The following is a 21833-nucleotide window of genomic DNA, read 5'->3' on the forward strand; positions in this document are numbered from 1 at the left end:
ATGGGACTATATGCATCACGGTGGTTATATCCTAGTTGAATTATTTTGTTGGTAGAGTATGCCAAATTTGTAAGCTATAAAGTGAAAAGTGTCTGAGAATACCATGAACACTAATAAGTGAGAATACCATAACTAGTGTGACATATATCTTTCATTAATATTTATGGACAAAGCTGCTATAACGGTGCACTTTAGGCCCCAGCTGAGAGAGAGAGAATGAGATGGAGACCTAATTTGCTTAGGATACACCACCAAGGGGTGTGACACCCGATGGGAATATGTCTGCAGTGCACAAACATACGGGAGTAACATATGAATAAATTTAATTGCATCCTAAAGAACCTCTTAGCTTCATCCCAACTATTTTCGTGTTTTTTTTAAATATAAAAAAATATCAAAAAACTTCATATCAACAAAGATAAATTCCTTCAACATGATTATCCACTGTCACCTATTTTTATTCCATGTGTTCTTATTCTAGAGAAGTCAAATGTATCGATAGCAAAGGCTGGATCTTTCTATCATTAATCGCACTCCCTTCCATCTCATTTTTTATATATGTCTTGGGGCCCTCTTATCATAGAACCTTTCATAGCACAAGATTAGCGTCTCCTCTTCTACTCTTTTTTATTCTAATAACCAACAAGCTCTTAATTGGAGAACGAGAACATTGACGTTTTATATATATTGATTGCACTCTATGTTTGACTAAGCAAACTTGGAGATGGATAGATTAGTTATTTATAAGAAATAGATCTTTGATCACCACCCAACATTATTTACCCACATGTCACCCACATATGGCGACAAAGTCGATCGTTCGTGGTAATAATAATATCAACATTGTTTACACCAATATATTGATAATAATATTATATTGCATGCTTGCAAATTTGTTTCATTTAGAAATTATCTAGATCCATTTGAATATCAAAGTCAGAGTTATAGCTAATGATAATCCTATTAGTAATATGCTACATACTATTGTATTTGTTTTATTTTCTAGAGATGGCCTGGACTTATTCAGACATAGAATTGGGAACTATTTTTATTAATATTTAGGAATGAAAAAAAAAAATTTAAGTGATCAGGCATAGTCTACAATGAATTATATATTGGAAGGGATGATTAAGAGTAAGACTGCAAATGCGTTGGATAGTATTGAGGCATGGTTGACCCTAACCCACCTGATCTTATACATGGTTCATGATTTTGGACCCATATTTATGTTGTTGACTAATCAGGTTGTATCTATAGAAAGGATTTTAGATTTAGCGAGTTATTTGGATCAGCCGAAATCAAGTATGGTCTGCATCAAATGTAAAATATGTGGATTTGGATTGACATGTGATTAGATCAGGCTTATGGTTATAATTATTCTTTAATAGTTAAAATATATTATTTGATAATTAAATGTAAAAGTGTAAAAAATAAATAAAACTAAAAAAGACCAACTTAAAGTTGATTTTCATTCAAAAACTTTTGTTTTCATTTGACTTAAACTTGAATTATATATATATAAATACCAATATACTTAAGGGTCTTATAATGAAAATCCACTAAAATAAATAATGAATTGTGAATGTATGCGTATAAATAAGCGAAAAAATATGAAAGAAGATATAGTTATTGAGATGAAAAGGGAGAAGCTAGGTTAAATAAGAGTTCACCCAATAAATTGGGAAAGATATTTGGAACGAAGAAGAAGGAGATTCATATTTGAGATTTTTGGTCAGATTGGGTTTTTTTTTTTGATTCATATTAAATTTCTATGGTATACAAGCCACAATCAATTGGGTAGTGTCCAAAATCTATGGTTGCATTTGATAGCTGGTAATCTATTTAAATTGTCAGTATTTTCAAGTGGGTCTATCGAATTACAGTATTTGGTATGTTTTTTGGATGGCAATTTAAATTATTTTGGCAATCTATATTATCTTTCAGAAGACAATCCAAATAATTTTGGAGAGGAATGGCTATCCAGATTATCATTTTTTTGACAATAGTCAATAAAAAATTTGGACAAAATTATCTCTAAAAAAATTACACAATATCCATTGCCCAACTCTTCCCTTCCAACCACCATCCACCCCTTCCTCTTCTTCCACCATCAAATATGTCAATCAAGTTTTTCAATAATTTTACTACAATATTACTTGTGCATATTCTATACAATAATCAATATTACTAACAATATAATAAAGATAATATATTTTGAAGGTGATTCGTATTATTTTTCAAAATTACTTAACAATGTACCAAACACAGCCTATAAGATCCCGACTGGCCCTAATTTCAGATAGGGTCAATTTTCGAACCAAACCCAATCTACGGGTATTAGAATGTGATCGGACTGGATCTCATCCGGATTGAATTGGGCTGGCGAACGGGTCGTCCTGACCTATATGCCGCTTTATTATTACTATTTTTTAAAAAAAGTAGAGACCCTTGTGAATGGACGGTGATGTCAAACGCCCAAGCGGCGACCCATAAGAGAAGTATCACACCCAAGCGATTGTCCCGGGGCCAAGGCTTTTCCACGTTCTCGCTTGAGACAACTCTAGAATCTTCTCTTCTCGCACCAAAAGGGGCATCCATATCCCGCTCTCTCCTCTCTCAGGCGGGCGAAGTGACGACGGTGATATAGGGAGAATGTGGTGGGACTGGGAAGAGTTCACAGAAGAAGCCGAAGAAGAGCAAGAAGAATCTCCGATAGATTTCGATTTCCTTTCCCTCTTATCCAAGCCAAAGGTAATAAACCACATCCCTCTCCTTCCCTCTCCGTGCGTTCCCATTTCTCCTTTCGCCCTCGAGAAATCAACCCTTTTCCCTGTCAATTACTTCTTCCATTGGGCTCTAAGCGGTTCTTTCTCTACTTTTTTATTCTTTTTTTATCGTTGGTTAATGTAGTTTGTGCTAAATTTTTCTTTTTGGGTGTGCTTCGATATTAAATGTTTTTGGATTTGTAATTCAATGTTTGTGGAAATTCAATGCTGAAGGTTGATGGAATAATTAGTTTAGTTCTTATATCTTTGATGTGTCGGTAAATTTTCGGTTAGAGTAAGGATTTCTGTATGAATTGGGGTGGGAGAGGACTGGAGAGCACTATTAATCCTTGTTCTCAGACTGGCCAAATATCATTAATCCAGTGAATCACTGCTTGATAAAGTTTTCACCTGTAAACAATTTCGGTTGGATTCACATGCTGAGATGAGAATCACCATCTCATAAATGGTGGTCCTGTGCATGTTTGCTATCTTTCTTTCTTTTTAATTTTCAATTACGTATGGAAGGGAAAGGTCTTCGATATCTTTTGTTATCTTTGTTTTGAGCAATCTGATTTGTATCATTTTCGCGGAAATTTGACTCTCAATAACCTGCAACTCACATCTTCTAACTCTTTCAGCGCGCCAGTCAGTTCCACGGTTTCATCCCCCTTCATTTCATTTGATATCAAGCCTTAATTGCTCCAAGTTGGATTTTCAATTATTTGTTCTTTTCAATATAATCAAGAAAATAGACCTGGCTATATTTGAGTGGATCTGCACTCAAATTTGGTCAGATCCAAATCAGATGATGGGGTCCTATATCAATAATCCGAGTTGTCGGATGTGATCTATTACCTCTAAATTGTATGTACACAAAAAATCATCTGTTTTGGAGACTCCTATCTTATGCATCAAGTGGTTTGAAAAAGGAGAGGACAATTTAAATAACATGAAATGGTACATATTTTTTGATCTCTTGATGCATAGGTTAAGAATCTCCAAATCATATGATTTTTGGTGTGTAAGCAATTTAGTAGTAGTAGATCGCATCCAATGACTTGGATCATCGAGTGGGATCCTCATTATCGGGTCTAGACCTGATTAGTTCTAAGTGGAGATCCACTTGAGTATAGCCAAGTCTACCTCTCTAATCAATATTTACAAATTTTGGATTTAGCTAAATGTATTTAGAGTGTTCTGTGTATGGAAATAGGGATATGTGGCCATATAAAATGGTAGGAAGTTGGAGCTATTAACAAATGTTGGCATCAATCACTTTAATATTGGCAAGATCAAAATAAAACCTTACCTGATGGTCGAGTTTAAATAAATTCGGCGCAAAAGTTTGATGTCATAATGTGGCAAAAATGAAAAGGCTTGGGTGAAAAAAAGGTTTTTCTTTTGTATATGTTTGAGCCTCGTTGGTAGAGCCTATATACAAAGTATGAAAAATTAAGGAGAAAAATATACAAATTGCTTATCAAAATTAAGGTTGGAATTGTTGGCAATAATATGTAATTTATCAGTGCACAAATACAAGTAAATTAAGGTTGGAACGATTGACCTCGTGTTCTAAACAAGTTCAAAATCCATTGGCAATATAAAGATGAATTTACTAGAATGAATACATGCAACATACCTATAGAGGCTATGGGAATTAGACTTTCTAGGTGTACATGAATTGAATGTATGTCAGCTCTTATGTATGGAAGCAAGTGTTTGTTCCTAGCCAATTAGTTCCATGTCATGTCAAAAAAGTTCTAGCATTGGGACCCTTATGCTATTTGCCATATTTATTTGGAAAATATATACTATATTTTTTCCTCCTCCTCTTGGTTCTAACTCTAATATTATGTGGGTTCCCAATTCTCTCTTTATGTCTTATCTTTATCTCTAAAGCCACATCATGAGTGGCCCAAGTACCATCTAATTCCATCTCATGTAGGTTCCCACTAGATCTGCACCATTTTCTTTGATGTTTGTTCTCAAGATTGATTGATGAACCCATTTTTGCATCTAAAATTGCTTGTCCATTTCTAGATATAACTGTTTTTTCTACCATTATATACAATTAATGGAGAGCATCAATCTGAACAAAGTATTAATCTTGATCATTTTGAAAGTCATTTGTCCCTTCATAAAAACCACATCCTTAGCTTTTCTCACATTCCCAATAGGGCCTCTTCTTGGATGCTGTTTTATTCACAAATTAAATTACATGTACTAGAATATATGTTTTGGTACATCATTAATTTTAATGAACTCCAATATTATCTCATGCTTTTCTAGGCGCACTGTATTTCCTTGTTTGCACCAAAGGTATCATCTCGTTAATATTTATATCAATACTTGTGGTTGGATATTGGAGTTTAGGTCGTTGCAAGCATATGCATTTATGAACTTTTTTCATTTGACCATGAGGTGCTAATTCTTTTGAATAATTGATTTTGTGTTTTTGTGATGTATTTGGAATAAATTGTTTTAGTCTGTTTGTTATATGTAGTTCAGTGCTTTCATAGCTTCCTAGCTATTTTCTTCATATCTTGGAGTCGGGATCTATATATTGACACAAAAAAAAAAAAAAAATCATTATGATGTTCATGTAAAGTTAACACCTCTTGTTTTTTAACTCTGACTACTGACATTGTATCATAACTTTATGTGCAGGATTACTACAGAATATTGGAAGTTGATTATGATGCTACTGAAGAAACCATTAGGTCGAACTACATTCGTTTAGCGTTGGTTTGTGCTTTTCCCACATGTTTGCTTTCATTTTGCGACCATGCATTTTGTTTCTTAACTTGGACTGAAACATTAACTAAATCCAAGTCTGTTCCGTGATCCCTCTGTTATTCAATTCAGGAGACAACTATAAATACACCATGAAATGTCGTTTGTCACGAAACTGATGTACCTTTAAATATTTGGTGACAACAAATTGCTGAAACTGTATCATTGGTTTTGTTTGTTACAGAAATGGCATCCGGATAAGAAAAAAGGAGAGGACACTGCAACTTCAAAATTCCAAGAGATAAATGAGGCATACAAGGGTAAGTTTGTCATTTCACCAAAGAATTTGTGCAGGGGGGAACTATGTTTGATTAACTTCTATGTTTTCTCCAAAAAACAAAAAAAAGAAAAAGAAAAAAAAAGAAAAACTTAAGCACTTTGCATCATTCATAGCTAGATAATATTCTTGTGCCTCTCCACATTGTCATCCTAGTGAGTAAATGCAACCACTCTTTAATATGCAGGCTTATGCTTATGTGATAAAATTTATGATAACAATTTTCAAGCTGTAATGAACCAGCACTTGTTCCGGTGGTCATGCCCCTTTGCCAAACAATCAGAGGTTCTAGGTTCAAATATTGGGTGATGCATCCCCAAGTATTGGGCCCTAGGCAATTATAGCATGGGCTTGTCTCCCTCCCTTCCCCACAAAAGTAAAAAGCAAAAATGATGTGGTCACCATATATCTTATTGCTGAGATGAAGAGGAATTTTATTTACTTTTTAAGTTGTAGAGCTGGAAGCTGTTTTGCTTATCTTTACAAAGTTACTACATAAGCTATGTGATGAACATGTATTGTTCAGGATCTGGTATTAGGAGCATTACATGAATGGGCATTAGACTTGTGATATCATATGGTGATCAGGAGGTCACTGGTCATCCATGCTTTTTGTTTTAGAATAGATTTTGTATAAGCAGGCATTATCTGATAAAGGAACGATCCTTGGTACTTGCAGACCTAATTAACAATATTGATTGTGGTACTGACTGCCGCAATTAACTTTAAAGTTTAAACAGTTAAAAATATTCTCCCTTTGAGGTCCTTAAGGGTATGGTAGCTGTAAGTTTACATAGTCTTGAAGTGTCACGTCCCAAATTCGGGATATAACATGGCCATGCTACCGAGGGATGGAGCCCACGATAACACGAAGCCAATCCATCATAATCATTTAAAATCCATCAAATAAAAAGATTCAATTCCATTATTTATCAAATAATTAAATCAATATTGGTTCAGAGCATCTAAATTCAAAATCAAATACAAATCTATATCTCAAAATCCATAATATTGGTTCAGAGCATCTAAATTCAAAATCAAATACAAATCTATATCTCAAAATTCATAATTATTTATTATAAGTTCATGATTATCATATATCTAAACTTCATCTACAAAATTTTCAAGCTTGCATCGCAGATCTCCAAATCTGAATTCCTTTTGCCGGTCCTAACCTTATTCTTCTGTACAAACAAAAAGAAAACAAAAAGAATATGAGCTACACTAGCCCAGTAAGTAGAACCTACACTTCCTTATCGGATCCAGCATAAGTTTTTCATGAAATACAATATTTAAAAAATAACAGATAATACAAAATAAAGTATTTCATATAGCATATAATAAAATAAGTGATAAACCAATCATGCATGCATAAATCATGAACATTTCATTAACATGTTTTGAAAATCATTCTTGTCATGTGTCCATATCATGTTTTCAAATCTTGCTTACAGATATTCGTGCTATGATTGTTTTATACCCGTGACAGGGCCAGTGTTCTTAATCGACAAGTTCATGTTTTATATGCCAACTTTATACTCGTTGGCAGGGCCTGTGTTCTTATGGATGCTAGCTCTGAATGTCGATTTTCTTGAAGGGATTCGTTCATAGCTATCTGAGAGCCTTTGAAATCATTATATCTTTTTCTTAAAACATACATACATATATATATATATATATATATATATATATAGAGGTGGCGAAATCATAAAATTCATGCTTCATAACCATGCTATTTTCATAAAACATATTCATGAAATTAATACTCATAATAAAACATGCTTTTTCATATCACATATGCTGATCTTTATTTTATGAAAAATATGATTTCATTAATAAAAGATCATATACATGAAAATCATGGAGATTTAAAAATAAGAAGCGTAAGATCCACTTACCTCAATCATCCTAGATCTTTAGTCTTTCTTAAATGAATCAGATAATCCTATTTAAAATATTAAATTAGGAAGTGATTGACTGAATGACCAGTCAGATAAATCCTCCAGGCACTAAATCGATTTGGGGTCATAGGTTCCTAGAAAGGGAAAAAATGGCCTGATATGGGATCCATAGGTCTTCTTAAAAAGAGCAAGGAGGACAGAGAAAATTTTAGAGAGAGAAAGTAGAGAGAGAAAGTTCAATTCTAGAGAGAGAAAGTAATGGTTTAGATTGAAGAGAGAGAGTCACTCTTTTTTTTTTCTTTTTCTTTTCTTTTTCTTCCTTCTTCCTGTGGTCTTCTTTGGCAAAACAGGGGACTGAACGGTCCTCCCCTTTTGATCGGCCGTCCAGGGTTGCAGTCGGCACCGCGGTGGCCGTCGGCACCGCGGTGCGACGGAGTGGTCCAGAGGAACCCAAAGCTGGCGGTCGGCGGTGACCGCCGGCGGTTGGCGGTGACCACCGGCGTCGGAAAACCAATAAAAAAGGGATGGAATAGGGGCTGTCTTCCTAGGCAAAATCCGGCGACTCCGATCGCCGACGATCGTGCACATCGGTAAGGAAAGGAAGGGAGAGAAGAGAGGAAGAGAGATTGCGGCTTATCTTGAACTTCGATGACCTCTCCGATGAGAAATTGCGGCGAGCATGGTGACGGCTTCTGCGAGCGATTTTCGACGATCCTCGCTGTTTCGCTTTGAGACTTCTCGATGAGAGGAAGGGGGAAGGGTCCCCCCTTAAATAGAGTCAGAGGGGAGGAGTTTGACTCCTCCCCGATGGGCTTTTCCGACTCCGATTAGGAGTCATCGGTGGTGGAAGAAGACTCCCTGCGGGAGTCTTCTTCAAATTTTTATTTTTTTATTATTTTTTTTGGGCTTTTGGGTTTAAGGCCCAACAGGTTGGGTGTTACATTCTTCCCTCCTAAAAATAAATTTCGTCCTCAAAATTTGATATATCCTCACTCTTTTACCAATAAGGATCTTAATCTTTATACTATCTTTACTATACTCTTAAATCAGGTTCTATGAATCCTAGCTTTTTTTTTTTTTTAAATGAGATAATTTAATTTTGATTTTTTTTCGAAAGATGTAAAGGAATGAGAAAATTCATAATCAAATAGCATATGAATATCTATGGGATAACTAGAATGGTATTTGAAACTACTTGATTGCTTGTACTGGCATCTTGTTGGGCAAAGCGGACATTTGTGCATTTTCTTATTGTTTTTGATCTGCTAGCTTGGAAATCTTTGTACTATCTTTTTTTTTTAATAGGACAATCTTGCTTCATATGTCCTATTCTGCCGCATGAAAAATATGCTCCCAGCTTTTTGAGACAAGGTCTATAATGATTTTTACCACAATATTCACAGATCATAGCTTCTTTATTATTCTCTGCAATATTAGTAGAATTTTTCTGTTGATCATTTAAATTTTCTGTTAGTCTCAATCTCTTTTTGTTACTCCTCTCCTGTTCTGATCTTTTTATCTCTGATTCTACTTTCAAAGCTCGTTCTAACACATCTTTATAATTATTAAAAAGGTGAGAAGACAATCGAGATCGAATCCCACATCTTAATCCTTGCTCAAATCTATTAGCTTTGTTTCTTTCGGACTCCATAAGCAGGGGGCAGAAGCGACCTAGCTCGTTAAATTTGTTGGCATATTTCAATACTGTCATGTCATCCTTTTGCTTTAAGGTCAGAAACTCATTCTCTTTTACCAATCTAATTGTCCTAGGAAAGTACTGATCATAAAATATCTCTTTGAATTCCTCCCAAGTCAGTTGGTCATTATTATTCTCATAGGCAGCTTTTATTGTGGTCCACCAAAACTCGGCATTCTCTTTCAACATAGGCACGGCTAATCTGACCTTCATGTTCTCAGGATATTGCAGGGCATCAAACATCTTCTCCATCTCTCGAAACCATGTCTCTGCAGTCATAGGATCAGGACCATCTTCAAATAGTGGTGGATTAAGCGTTCTAAACCTCTCATAATATGACTTTAAAGATGGTGTAGGTTGAGGAGCAGCTTGTGTCTGCTGTTGTTGCTGAATAAGCTAAGCCACCACTTGGTATACTCCAGTAATATCTGCATGAGTGGCTGGCGCATTAGGAGCATGCTCAGCAGACTGGTTGGCATTTCTCCTCGTAGTTCTTTTTGCTCCTCTCTTTCTACGGGTAGGATTCGTGGAAACTTCATTCTCTCTATTGCTCATTATCACCTAAAAATACTAGCATTAATTAACTTCCTTAAACGAGCAACAGGAATTTTAAAAAAAAAAATTATCTATTCTTATTATATTCTTATTCAATTAAATATGATTTAGCTAAACGAGATCTATTTACTCATTTCTAGACTTTTTACCCATGATTAAACCTATTGCTTTGATACCATAAAATATTACGCTCCAAATTCGGGACATAACATGACCATGCTACCGAGAGATAGAGCTCACGATAACACAAAGTCAATCCATCATAATCATCTAAAATTCATCAAATAAAAAGATTCAATTCCATTATTCATCAAATAATTAAACTAATATTGGTTTAGAGCATCTAAATCTAAAATCAAATACAAATTCATATCTCAAAATCCATAATTATTTACTATAAGTTCGTGATCATCATATATCTAAACTTCATCTACAAAATTTTCAAGCTTGCATCGCAGATCTCCAAATTTGAATTTCTTTTGCCGGTCCTAACCTTATTTCTATGTACAAACAAAAAGAAAACAAAAAGAATATGAGCTACACTAGCCCAGTAAGTAGAACCTACACTTCCTTATCGGATCCAGCATAAGTTTTTTATGATAATGCAATATTTAGAAAATAACAGACAATACAAAATAAAACATTTCATAGAACATATAATAAAACATGTGATAAACCAATCATGCATGCATGAATCATTAATATTTCATAAACATTTTTTGAAAATCATTCTTGTCATGCGTCCATGTAATGTTTTCAAATCTTGCTCACAGATATTCGTGCTATGGTCACTTTATAATCGTGACAGAACCAGTGTTCTTAATCGACAAGTTCATGTTTCATATGCCAATTTTATACCCACTGGCAGGGCCTGTGTTTTTATAGATGCTAGCTTCGGATATCGACTTTTTCGAAGGAATTCGTTCATAGCTATCTGAGAGGCTCTGAAATCATTATATTTTTTTCTTAAAACATATATATATATATAGGTGATAAAATCATAAAATTCATACTTCATAACCATGCTATTTTCATAAGACATATTCATGAAATCAATACTCATAATAAAACATGCTTTTTCATATCACATATGCTGATCCTTATTTTATAAAAAATATAATTTCATCAATAAAAGATCATATACATGAAAATCATGAAAATTTAAAAATAAATAAGGAGCGTAAGATCTATTTACCTCAATCGTCCTAGATCTTTAGTCTTTCTTAAATGAATCAGATAATTCTATTTAAAATATTAAATCAGGATCAATTTTTATTCCATATATTAAATAATAATAGAAAGTAATTGACTGAATGACCAGTCAGATAAACCCCCCAGGCACTAAATCGATTCGGGGTCATAGGTTCCTAGAAGGAGAAAGATGTCCTGATATGGGATCCATAGGTCTTCTTAGAGAGAGAAAGGAGGAGAGAGAAAATTTTTGAGAGAGAAAGGAGGAGAGAGAAAGTCCAATTCTAGAGAGAGAAAGCAATGGTTTAGATCGAAGAGAGAGTCTCTCTTTTTTTTCTCTTTTTTTTTTCTTTTTCTTTTCTTTTTCTTCCTTCCCGTGGTCTTCTTTGGCAAAACAGGGGATCGAACGGTCCCCCATCTTTTGACCGGCCGTCCAGGGCCACAGCCGGTACGGTGGTGGCCGGCGGCAGGAGGTGTCGACGGAGCGGCCTAGAGGAACCCAAAGCCGGCGGTCGGCGGTGACCACCGATGCCAAAAAATCAAGAAAAAAGGGATGGAACAGGGGCTCTTTTTCCGGTCGCCGGCGACCGTGCACACCGGTAAGGGAAGGAAGGGAGAGAAGAGAGGAAGAGAGATTGCGGCTTACCTCGAACTCCGATGATCTCTTCGGCGAGGAATTGCGGCGAGCACGGTGACAACTTTCGCAAGTGATTTTCGACGATCCTCGTTGTTTCGCTTCGAGACTTCTCGGTGGGAGGAAGGGGGAAGGATCCCTCCCTTAAGTAGAGTCGGAGGAAAGGAGTTTGACTCCTCCCCGGCTTTTCCAACTCCGATTAGGAGTCGTCGGCGGTGGAAGAAGACTCCCTTAGGGAGTCTTCTTCAAATTATTATTATTATTATTATTATTATTATTATTATTATTATTATTATTTTGGACTTTTGGGTTTAAGGCCCAACAGGCCGGGTGTTACATGAAGACTTGGGTGGGCATTGGTTGTGTGGTGGGATGATGATGTACAAGCATTCTTTGGATCCAATGCTTTTCTCAAAATTTTTGTTTGGGTGGCTCAATATATAGATACTATTGTGTTTTCATTCTTATTTTTTTGGTTAATTATGTGGCTAATTTATATTATTGCTGTTAGTGTCCTGTTTTGAGAAAATTAGTATCTATTTTTAAGTATAGATTGGGTTATAATGTTTTCAGACCATTTGGACTTGTTTTGGACCAGTTTTGCTTTCTTCTTGTAGAAAGGTTCTTACTAATGTAAGAAGTAAAGAATAATAGAAGTGTATGAAAGGAGAGGAATTGATTCTTTATGTATCGGATTCTAATGAAGCTACTATTTCTTTTCTCTGATGCTGTAGAATAAGCATGAGCCTTGCAACCCTAATAGCCTAGATTAATGGTGGTAAGACTAGAAGATAACACTCTCTTTTTCTTTTTACATCTATCTTTTTTTGTTTCCTAAAAAAAATTCTTATAATATCTTGGCACTACTGCAACCTTTCTTTCTTTCTAGTCACTATTTTTTTTTTTTTGGTTTAATCTAGGATATGGTTCATTTCTTAGAAAAAAAAGTAATATCTTGGCACTATTCCCTCACCCTTCTTTCCTTCTAGTAACTAGCTTTTTTTTTTGTTTTATTTATCTTTTTTTTGGGTTTATTCTAAGATATCGTTCATTTCTTAATTACAATCTATGAATCATAATTCTTATATTGTCTTATTATTTATTTATTTATTTTGTCACTCGAGCGAGCTTTACATATCCCAAAGAATCGGATCTCAGATTTTTCCAGAAAACTCTGGCAAGCGCTGGAGCCTGGAATTCTAGTATCCTAGACCATAGCTTAGATCCTAATCATCTATTACCTATAGTCTTTTGGAATGTCATTTTTTTTTAAATTTACTTTTATTCAGATTTAGATGGTCTGAATCTAAAATTCAAATGAGCCTTTAGAACAGCCCTAGCATCTCGAAACCTTTATAAACCCTCAGTTTGCTTTTCTCCTAATTCTTCCTGCATCAGAAATCTCTCTCTCTCTCTCTCTCTCTCTCTGGGTTGCGGACCAAAACAGGAAAAGGTAAAGTAGGATTAAGAGAAGAGGGAGGGGGTTGCTAGAACATCATGAATAGCTAGTTGGATTTTGACAGGCAGGGGGGACAATTCAGTGAAGAAAATTGGAGTTGGATCTCTACATTGCCTGGATATACTCAAGACGATTTTGCTTAAAGAGTTGCCGAGGTTGTTTGTTTGGATCCTTGGGCTCCAACATTTTATGGTTGAGAATCCCTATGTAACACCAACTCTGTAGCTGTGTAATGGCTGTCAAAATATTCTGATAGCCCTCCTTGTTATTTTGTCCATTCTCTTGACAAATAGAAGGTTCATATTCATTCTATTCCTCAAACCTTTAAACACCCTCATTTCACCTCTTCATCTCAATCATATGATACTTTGGTGTCATTTAGGGTAGTTCTTGAAGTTATTTGGGGGATCCTTCTGATTTTGTGATACATATATTGACCATTTTGGTTTTACTTCGGTATCCTTTTTCTCAGTTTTCTGTGATGCAGGACTGTAGTTTCTGGATGTTACTTTGTCGATGATATATAATTCTTAATGATCAGCAAAAGGCTACATGACTTCTTGGGTTGTAACACACTTATTTTAACAAGCATGAGAAATGTCTTATATGTTCCCATTTCCTCCAGGGGGTGTTTAAGATGGAATTTCAATCAGATCATTGAAATTTGCGGGTTTGGTGCTGAGGATGGGTTTTTCCCTCTTTTGTTTTTCTTGCCTGTTATTATTCTTTGTAAATAAGAAATTTTGACTAGAAAGGGGAAAAAAAAATATGTATAGCACTTGGTCAGTTATGCAATTGCAACACGATGGAATTATGGTTTAGAACTCTGGCTACAAGTGCATCTTTTGCAAAGTCTATACTCTTTCTATCATTTAACTTTCTTTTAATACTTGCTTTCTAACTTGAAATTAAATAAATGCAAGGATGGATAGCAGCCACTTCTGATACCAATCATGTTCTTTTTCATGGTTGCTTTTTTCAAATGTCTATGCAGTTTTTTTTTTTTAATTATTATTTTTTACAGCCACCATGCTAATCTTTATTGAAATAATTAATTTTGCATCTGAGAACTTTCCTGTTGTGACAGTTCTAAGCGATCCTGTCAAAAGGCGAGAGTATGATAAGAAGGGGGTTCTGTATACTCAAGATTGCAATGTCACTGTAAGTAACATTTATGCATTTAAATTTAGCTAAATATCCGTTGATGGATTGCAATTATCATTTCCAAATATTCATTGGTAAATTTGCTCAAATAGATGGATGTTTTTGTTTGTTTAGACAGTTATAGTAAATTGCTGAAGCTGGCATAAGATGATTATTCTAAGTTCAATGTCAAATTCTGAATTATCTGTATCCATTTCCTCTTTTTTAGATTAAATTCAGACCCTGCCGTCCTTTTCTTATGCTGTCCTTTGCAATTAGCCTCTAAATTATCTCCTTTTTCCTCCATGGTCTTTGACCTATAAATCATGATTGGATTCACATCTCTAGTTCTACCATCCAAAGGTTCAACAAGGTGTTGAAGATAATACTAAAATTCATACCAATCTGTTTACCCAAAAAAAAAAAATACTAATCTCATCTTTCTAAGAACATTAGCATTGGACTTCGTGTTTCCATTTTAGTCTAAAACCTACAATTCTTTGCAAGACCTGTTAATCTCCTATTTTTTCCAATCAATGGAAAGGGTGAATCTGAATTATCATTGTTTTGCTCATATATTGCTATGAAATATTCAGAGTTAGTCATTCTAGCATGACATGGCTGAGACTGTTAATAGAAGAGACTTATATCCCAGGCACGGCTAATGGAATAGGCTGTGTTCCTATGGATATGTCGTTCATGGTCTATGCGAGAACTCAAGTATTCAAATACTTATATATGTAAGCTCATTACTTTATCTTAGCATTTCTCAAGCTAAAGGTGTATGTAATATAGGACAAACCATAACTAGAAGCCTTTTCAACCACTAAGGGTCAATTTTATGAACCCTTATCTGCGAATTCCTAGTAAAGGCTGCTTTTGATGTTACTAGAAACTTTCCTGAAATCCTCCTTTTTGTTGGCTCTAAGTCTTACCCACTCTTTTGACCATTCAACAAATTAACAAAGATTCAAGCACATCTTCTTATTATGACCACCTTATACATTTTTGTTGTGCATGCCTTTAGCATCTTAGTCAATTGTCCATCAATTTTCACTCCTACACTTCCTTTAGCATAAAGTTTCCTTATTTTATTTGTCTTAGTTTCAGCACATCCATCTCTACATTCTTATCTCTGTTACATTTGTCTTGTTTTCTTAGGCCCTTTATATTGTTTGATATTCTGAACAGCACAATAGTGCCGGCTTTATTGCCATCAGAGAATTTTTCTTTTTGTCATCAAGGCATTCTTCAATTAGATAACAATACATGTCCACTTCATCCAAACAAGTCTAGTTTTATTTGAGGTTTTTAAATCTCGATACTTTGTGTCACGCCCCCGACCCGAGATTGTGAATCGAAGGTCATGGCAACCGCCGTATACTCATAGAAAACTCTTCCTATAAGCATGCAAGGCATCTTATCATGCTATTCTAAAACAACAGCGGAATAATTAGACAATAATTTAAATCCAAATCATAACGACCTAAATTTTTTTTTCTTTAATGTCTCAATAAATTCAACAATGATTCATAGGCCTTACATCAAATTCAATAAGGCTTTCAACCTAAAATAAAAATATAGAGATTCTGCTTCTGATCACTCTTCCATTCATATCTTGTATCATCTTAATTCCTCAACATCTGTAAAAACAATAAAAATAGGAGGTAATAAACTAGACAGCCCAGTAAGCAATGATCACTTTTCAACAGATTTCATCAGGCATTTAAGTAAATAATCATTTATAGAAAATAAGCATATAGAGTTCATCAATTCGAAATCAATTTCAATTATGCAACATAATTCATGCCAAATTCATTTCTTTTTCGAAAATTCAAGTTTCTTTTCAGATTTCAATTTCTTTTGTTCTTCAATTTTTTTCGTCAACCATGAGCTATGACCATATTTTTCCTGTGGCAGGGTCATAATACCGCGTATCTGTTTGCGGTAGACTGCGAATCATCTGGCAGCCATGTCCTTTGGAACCGCTGGTCTCGCTGGCGGTTTGTCGCTGGTTTCTCTGGCGACATGTCGCTGGTCTCGCTGGCGATATAAATCCTCAGGACAATCAATTGCCAACGTATATGCCCCCATTGGCAGGGTCCTTTACATAGTCAGGTTGTCAATTCATAATGTTTCTTATATCATAATTCTTCAAAATCATATTTCATATTCTAATTTCGATAATAAAACATATAATCATGTAGTATCGAAATCAATCAATATAATGCATCATGAAATCAATATGTTCAATCATGCTTCATCATAACATTTCAAATAAAATATTTTCATAACAAAATACCATTCATCCAATTGATGCATCGTTACACAAATCATGTCAGAAAAATATATTATAATTTCCCGATAAATCTAGAAAAAGTGAAACATTACTTACCTCGAACGCATTCCAATAAATCCATATAATTCTATAAATTTTCTTCCAAAAATTCTGTTCGTAGATCATATCGCGATATCCCATGATCAAACATCCACAATCCTATACAGAATCAATTTCAATAATTAGAAAGAATACGAACATCATATTTCAACGATTTAGATTGGGTCCGATCATCTAATTTCATCTAATCAAAATCTAATTAGGACCTAAACGATCCAAAGTTTGACTATCAGATCAAATCGGATTCGAAGTGATAGGATCGAGGTTTCTTCATCGATTTCATAAAATCAAGTAGAGAGAGACAATTAGAGGAGAGAGAAATCAATGAGGTACAATTCGAATTGATCAGATGACACAATCCAACATTATGATTGGTCCAATATCTCGATTGGTGAAATCAACATGATCAAATCAAGTCATGGCTAGATCGAAATCATGGATGATCAAATCTAAAGATTCATGGTCTGATTAAGGTGGGCGCCAGTACGTTGTCTGACAACCATAGATCAGGGTTCTTCATTAGAATCAGATCAGGACTATTAAAAGAAATTTTTTCATTTACTAACTTTTTTAGAGAGAGAATCAATCAAGAAAGAAAATTTTAGAGAGAGAAAACTCATCTTAAATTCTTCACACAATATGATTCAACAAATTCGATCGATCAGATCAAATCATGCTGAAATTATCATGTAGACAATTCAATAAAATCATGAGAAATAAAATCTAAAAATACCTGATCTGATCAAAGTGGATGTCGGTGTACCGTCCGACGATTACAGATCAAAAATCCATCATGAGGATCATTTAAATTCATCATCATTCTTTTCAAAATTTTAGAAATCTTAGGAGAGAGAAATAATCTAGAGAGGATTTTAGAGAGAGAAAGTAGAGAGAAAGTTCAATTCTAGAGAGAGAAAATACTAGTTCAGGCTGAAAGGAGAGAGGAAAGAGAGAGAAATTCTCTTTCTCATATTTTATTATTTATATCATTATTTATTAATTAATTTAATGATTTTTCTTTTCTTTTCTTTTCTCTCTCTTTTTTTTTCTTGTTCTTCACGGAAGAGAGAGGAGAAAATTCTATTTATTATTATTATATTATTATTATTTTATTTTTTCTTCTTCTCTTTTATTTTTTCTTTTCCTTCTTTTTCTTTTCTTTTTCTTTTCTTTTCCTTCTTCTTTTCTTCTTCCTTTCCCGTGGGTTTCTTTTGGGCCGAAACAGGGGACCGTGAGGTCCCCTCATTGGTGTTCCGACCGGCGGTGCAGTCGGCGTGGGGCGGCCGTCAGCAGGAGGGGAGCGACCCAACGATGAGAAGAGGGCCAAAATCGATGGTCGGCGGTGACCACCGGCGCCTGAAAAACGGCAAAAGGAAAGGTTCTTCCGCAACAAAATCCGGCGACTCCGGTCGTCGGCGAGTGTGCACATCGGCACGAGAAGGAAATGGGAGAAGAGAGGAAGGGGAGGAGGCTTACCTCCGACGCCGGCGAAGCTTTTCCGGCGAGCAATTGGACGGGCACAGGGACGGTCTTCCGTGGGAATTTTCCAGCGATTGCTGCCGACTGGGCTTAGAATCCTCGGTGGAAGGAAGAGAGGAGGGATCTCCTCCTTAAATAGAGCCGGAGGGAGCTCGTCTCCGACTCCGATTGGGAGCTGGCGAGAGGAGGAAGAAGACTCCCTTCGGGAGTCTTCTCTCCTGTTTTCTTCTTTTTTTTTTTTTTTTTTTTGGGCTTCGGCTGATTGTTGCATGGGCTGGGCCAGGCCATGACACTTTGGCTGCCTTTGTGGTGGTCAGATACTGAAATGACTGAGATCTTGGTTATTCTCGGGTTTTTATATTTTTAAATGACTGGTAATTCTGAATATTGGAGCCAAATATAGTGTAATCCATGAAGCTAGATTAACTTTCTAGTTAGATCATGATTCCCTGTTTGGTAGCTCTCCACTTCCTCTTTGAGTCCATTGTCCAACCACAAGTTTTGCTCCTGTTCCTCTTGCTCCCCCTTCTCTTCCCTTGCTTTGAGGTCCTACCACAGCTGTGGTGGTTCGTCCTTTCACATCACCAGTGCCCATTAATATCCAACCTACGCTTCTCATAGGCAGCCTTCCAATCTCTCCAATCCTCAGACTCGGAAGCTCCCACCCTCCTAAGGCTCCATACAACTCGTGCTCCCCAATGGTGCCCCCTGATCAAACCTCCATAAAACTTACCGCTGATTCCTTTTTACTGAAGCCTGTGAAGCCATCATCCCCAAGTGCTCTATTGCCAACCTTAATAAATGTTTTTTCTTCAACAATCGGCTGCGGCTAAATGCATCTGATCTTTGTTCCAAGAGAACGAGATGCCTGACTATATTATAACTAGTCAATGTAACCGAAATAGAGATTAAACAATCTCAGATTTATTGTCTTGATTGATAATTTGAGATTTAATTAAAGGATGTTATTCTAAGATTTAGTAGCCATCTAAATGTTTTGTGCAAGGTTCGTCATCTTGGTATCAGACCTCGTACCAATATCATCTTATTACTATGTCAATACACCCGGTATGGAGGCTGGTTCGGCATACCGACATTTGGTACATCTCCGGTATCTTATATCAGCTCGGTATTGGTACGGTATGATGTAGTCGGTATGCACTGGTATGGCAAACTATGGTTTTGTACTTGATATCGACACAAAATTGTATCTTGGCCAAGAAGAAATCCATGGCTTTGTTAGAATATCATTATTTTACATTTGTCTTCACATATAATTCAACTCCTGTACATAATAATGCTTAAGATAACAGCATTGATAATACTATGTTTCCTTGGCTATTAATTTTTATCTTTATTTGGATGAGGGCTTAGTTTTTCCTGTTCCATTGAAATCTTAGTTTCTCTTTTCTTATGAATAATGTATTGTTGCAAGCCTTATTTCCATTTCAAAAGCTTATCCTTTAGTCTCCAGGGTGTGCCTAAGGTAGACTGCAGAGGACTACTCTTCCCTTCTCTTCCTTCCCTCTTATTCTTTTTTGGAAAATGAACCTAGTCTGATGTCACAGTGAGGACAGGAGAACTGAAGGGAGAGTTAGCTAGTCCCTATTGTGGCTGACCTGTGGTTGGACAGCTAACTTATGAACTCGCCATCAACATTGGTTTGTCCGGGTCTGTGGGTTCACAGAACTGAGTCATATATGTTAGATAAGGGCTTTTTTGTCTTGAATCTCTTGTTCAGAATGTGATGCAGGGTTATGCATCCAGATAAATGCCCATGGCCAAAGCTGAAATTATCTAGGCTTTATGTGTTCTAAGCATCTGGCTGATCACTGGCTGCTTCTCTAATATAGTTGTAGCTTCTCCAAATCGTTCTTTAGCAGCTTGCTGGCTGCATTGTGGGCTGGTGTACTATTAGAGGGAAAAGATTGAGCATTGTGAATATTGTTCACTGTGGGGGGGTTCCAATTTGATTTTAGAGATGCATAAATTATTTGTTAGCCACTATCATGTGAAAACTGTGATTACCGAGCTGCAAGCACATAAGGTAGACACCAGGGGCAGTAAACCATTCCTTCCGATCTACCAAGTTTTTTTTTTATTAAAAAAAATAACATTTAGATATTAAAAAGTTAGTTTGGTAGGTTAATTCTCGAATAGTAAGTTAGATTGCAACTGCTATTATTACAAGGGAAGAGTTTTAAAAAACACAAATTCCTTTTTTGTTATTATTATTTTTGTGCACTATATTATTTGTTCATCTGTTTCTGTTTGGAATCCTATCTTAGTTTCTTCTAGCTTTGATTTTGCCATAATGCTGCAAATAGTTCCGGTGGATGTAAGGTTGGTATGTGCCGCTCATAACAATGTTATGTTGTTCTGATAACATTTGTCATTCTTGACTATGAAAAATTTGATTTCAGGATTATCTCAATCGAAACAAGGGCTTGATATTGACATGCAATGGCCTTGGTGTCAGATATCCTATATGGTAAACTAGCAGCAAGTGGTGATTTCTTTAAGAATTTCTGAAGCCAATAGCCTACATTGGAGGAGTTCTCTGATGTAATGTGAAATGTGCGCGTAAAAGAGCTTTTTTTTTTTTTTTTTTTTCTTTTGGTAAGGCGTAAAAGAGCTATTTGATGAATTGCAAGATTGAAGGTGACCTGGTGCATTTTTCACTGTCCTTGACTTTTCTTTGCTGGTAGGTAAATGCCAGAAGCAGCCCCAATCTTTTTTTTTTTTTTTCTTTTCTTTTCTTTTTGAACATTGCTGGAGTGCGATTCGTGTAAAGCTACTTACGATGTTATGTGGTCTCTGATGACTCTGTATATGAAGGCTTGTGCCCCAGGTTCTCCTTGCACTTGGATACTCCTGTCTTCATTGCATGGGTCCTCCAAATGGTCTGAGTTTGCTTTCTTCCAGTGTCATGAGATCCCATGTGTAAGACTGCCTGCTAATTGAAGTGGTTTAGACTCCGAAGAACTAGGGGGGTAGAGAGTGACACTATGTCGAAGCCTTGATGGCTTCCGTGCTGCCACGCTTAGTGCTCTATGGAAGCAAATGGGTGTCACTTAAGCTCCACAAAAATAAAAAATGTTCACTTTTTTCTATTCGTTTTTCTTTCTTTATTCTAATTTTTTGTGAGTTGTTTCTTCTTTTTTCCTTTACCTTTTTTTAGACAGATTTTTAATTAATTTTGTTCAACTAAAATCTCCACTTAAATTTACAATGGTTCATCTATTTTTATAATGATTTATGAGATTTCAGACAGAAAAATGATGGATAAGAGTAAATGGTGGAGGAAATAAATCCAAATGGAGATCTAAGGTGTCCCCACTACATGCTTACTATCAGATGGAAACGTTTCTCTGCAAAGAAAAAAAATATTAAGGGAACATAATTCGTAGAGCAGACTTTCCTGGTAGATGGATGGGACATTTTTGATTAAGAATAAAAGAAACATAATCAAAGAAGCATTTCTCAAACCTGGGCTGGATTTTTTGGCACCGCCAAACATTAAAGGTAGCATATCTTCA

General features: G+C 35.7%; 2 protein-coding genes across 3 annotated transcripts; one reads left to right on the forward strand and one right to left on the reverse strand.

Moving 5' to 3' along the window:
- The first annotated feature begins 2503 nt into the window (after nucleotides 1-2503).
- On the forward strand, nucleotides 2504-21165 carry LOC105058488 (uncharacterized). Of its 2 annotated transcripts, none has more exons than XM_073249492.1 (5): nucleotides 2504-2751; nucleotides 5436-5513; nucleotides 5746-5821; nucleotides 14362-14435; nucleotides 16338-16530. In XM_073249492.1, the coding sequence occupies exons 1-5, from the start codon at nucleotides 2653-2655 to the stop codon at nucleotides 16470-16472; spliced, it is 462 nt and encodes a 153-aa protein (XP_073105593.1). In that variant the 5' UTR covers nucleotides 2504-2652; the 3' UTR covers nucleotides 16473-16530. The 2 variants fall into 2 exon arrangements, with proteins under 2 accessions (XP_073105593.1, XP_010939740.1); XM_010941438.4 differs by lacking the exon at nucleotides 16338-16530 and adding an exon at nucleotides 20718-21165 and having other exon boundaries at nucleotides 2505-2751.
- On the reverse strand, nucleotides 8675-9990 carry LOC140854089 (uncharacterized). The gene is made up of 2 exons (XM_073249515.1): nucleotides 9970-9990; nucleotides 8675-9822 (listed from the first exon to the last, which is right to left on the reverse strand). The coding sequence occupies exons 1-2, from the start codon at nucleotides 9988-9990 to the stop codon at nucleotides 9025-9027; spliced, it is 819 nt and encodes a 272-aa protein (XP_073105616.1). The 3' UTR covers nucleotides 8675-9024.
- Nucleotides 21166-21833: the final 668 nt, after the last annotated feature.

Source organism: Elaeis guineensis, chromosome 15, assembly GCF_000442705.2.
Source record: "Elaeis guineensis isolate ETL-2024a chromosome 15, EG11, whole genome shotgun sequence".
Classification (NCBI taxonomy): domain Eukaryota; kingdom Viridiplantae; phylum Streptophyta; class Magnoliopsida; order Arecales; family Arecaceae; genus Elaeis; species Elaeis guineensis.

Coding starts and splice junctions, on each gene's coding strand:
- LOC105058488 (XM_073249492.1), top strand. CDS start 2,653: ATGTGGTGGGACTGGGAAGAGTTCACAGAAGAAGCCGAAGAAGAGCAA. Junction 2,752..5,435: donor CCCTCTTATCCAAGCCAAAG/GTAATAAACCAC, acceptor CTTTATGTGCAG/GATTACTACAGAATATTGGA. Junction 5,822..14,361: donor GATAAATGAGGCATACAAGG/GTAAGTTTGTCA, acceptor CTGTTGTGACAG/TTCTAAGCGATCCTGTCAAA.
- LOC140854089 (XM_073249515.1), bottom strand. CDS start 9,990: ATGAGCAATAGAGAGAATGAA. Junction 9,823..9,969: donor TGAGCAATAGAGAGAATGAA/GTTTCCACGAAT, acceptor TAGCTTATTCAG/CAACAACAGCAGACACAAGC.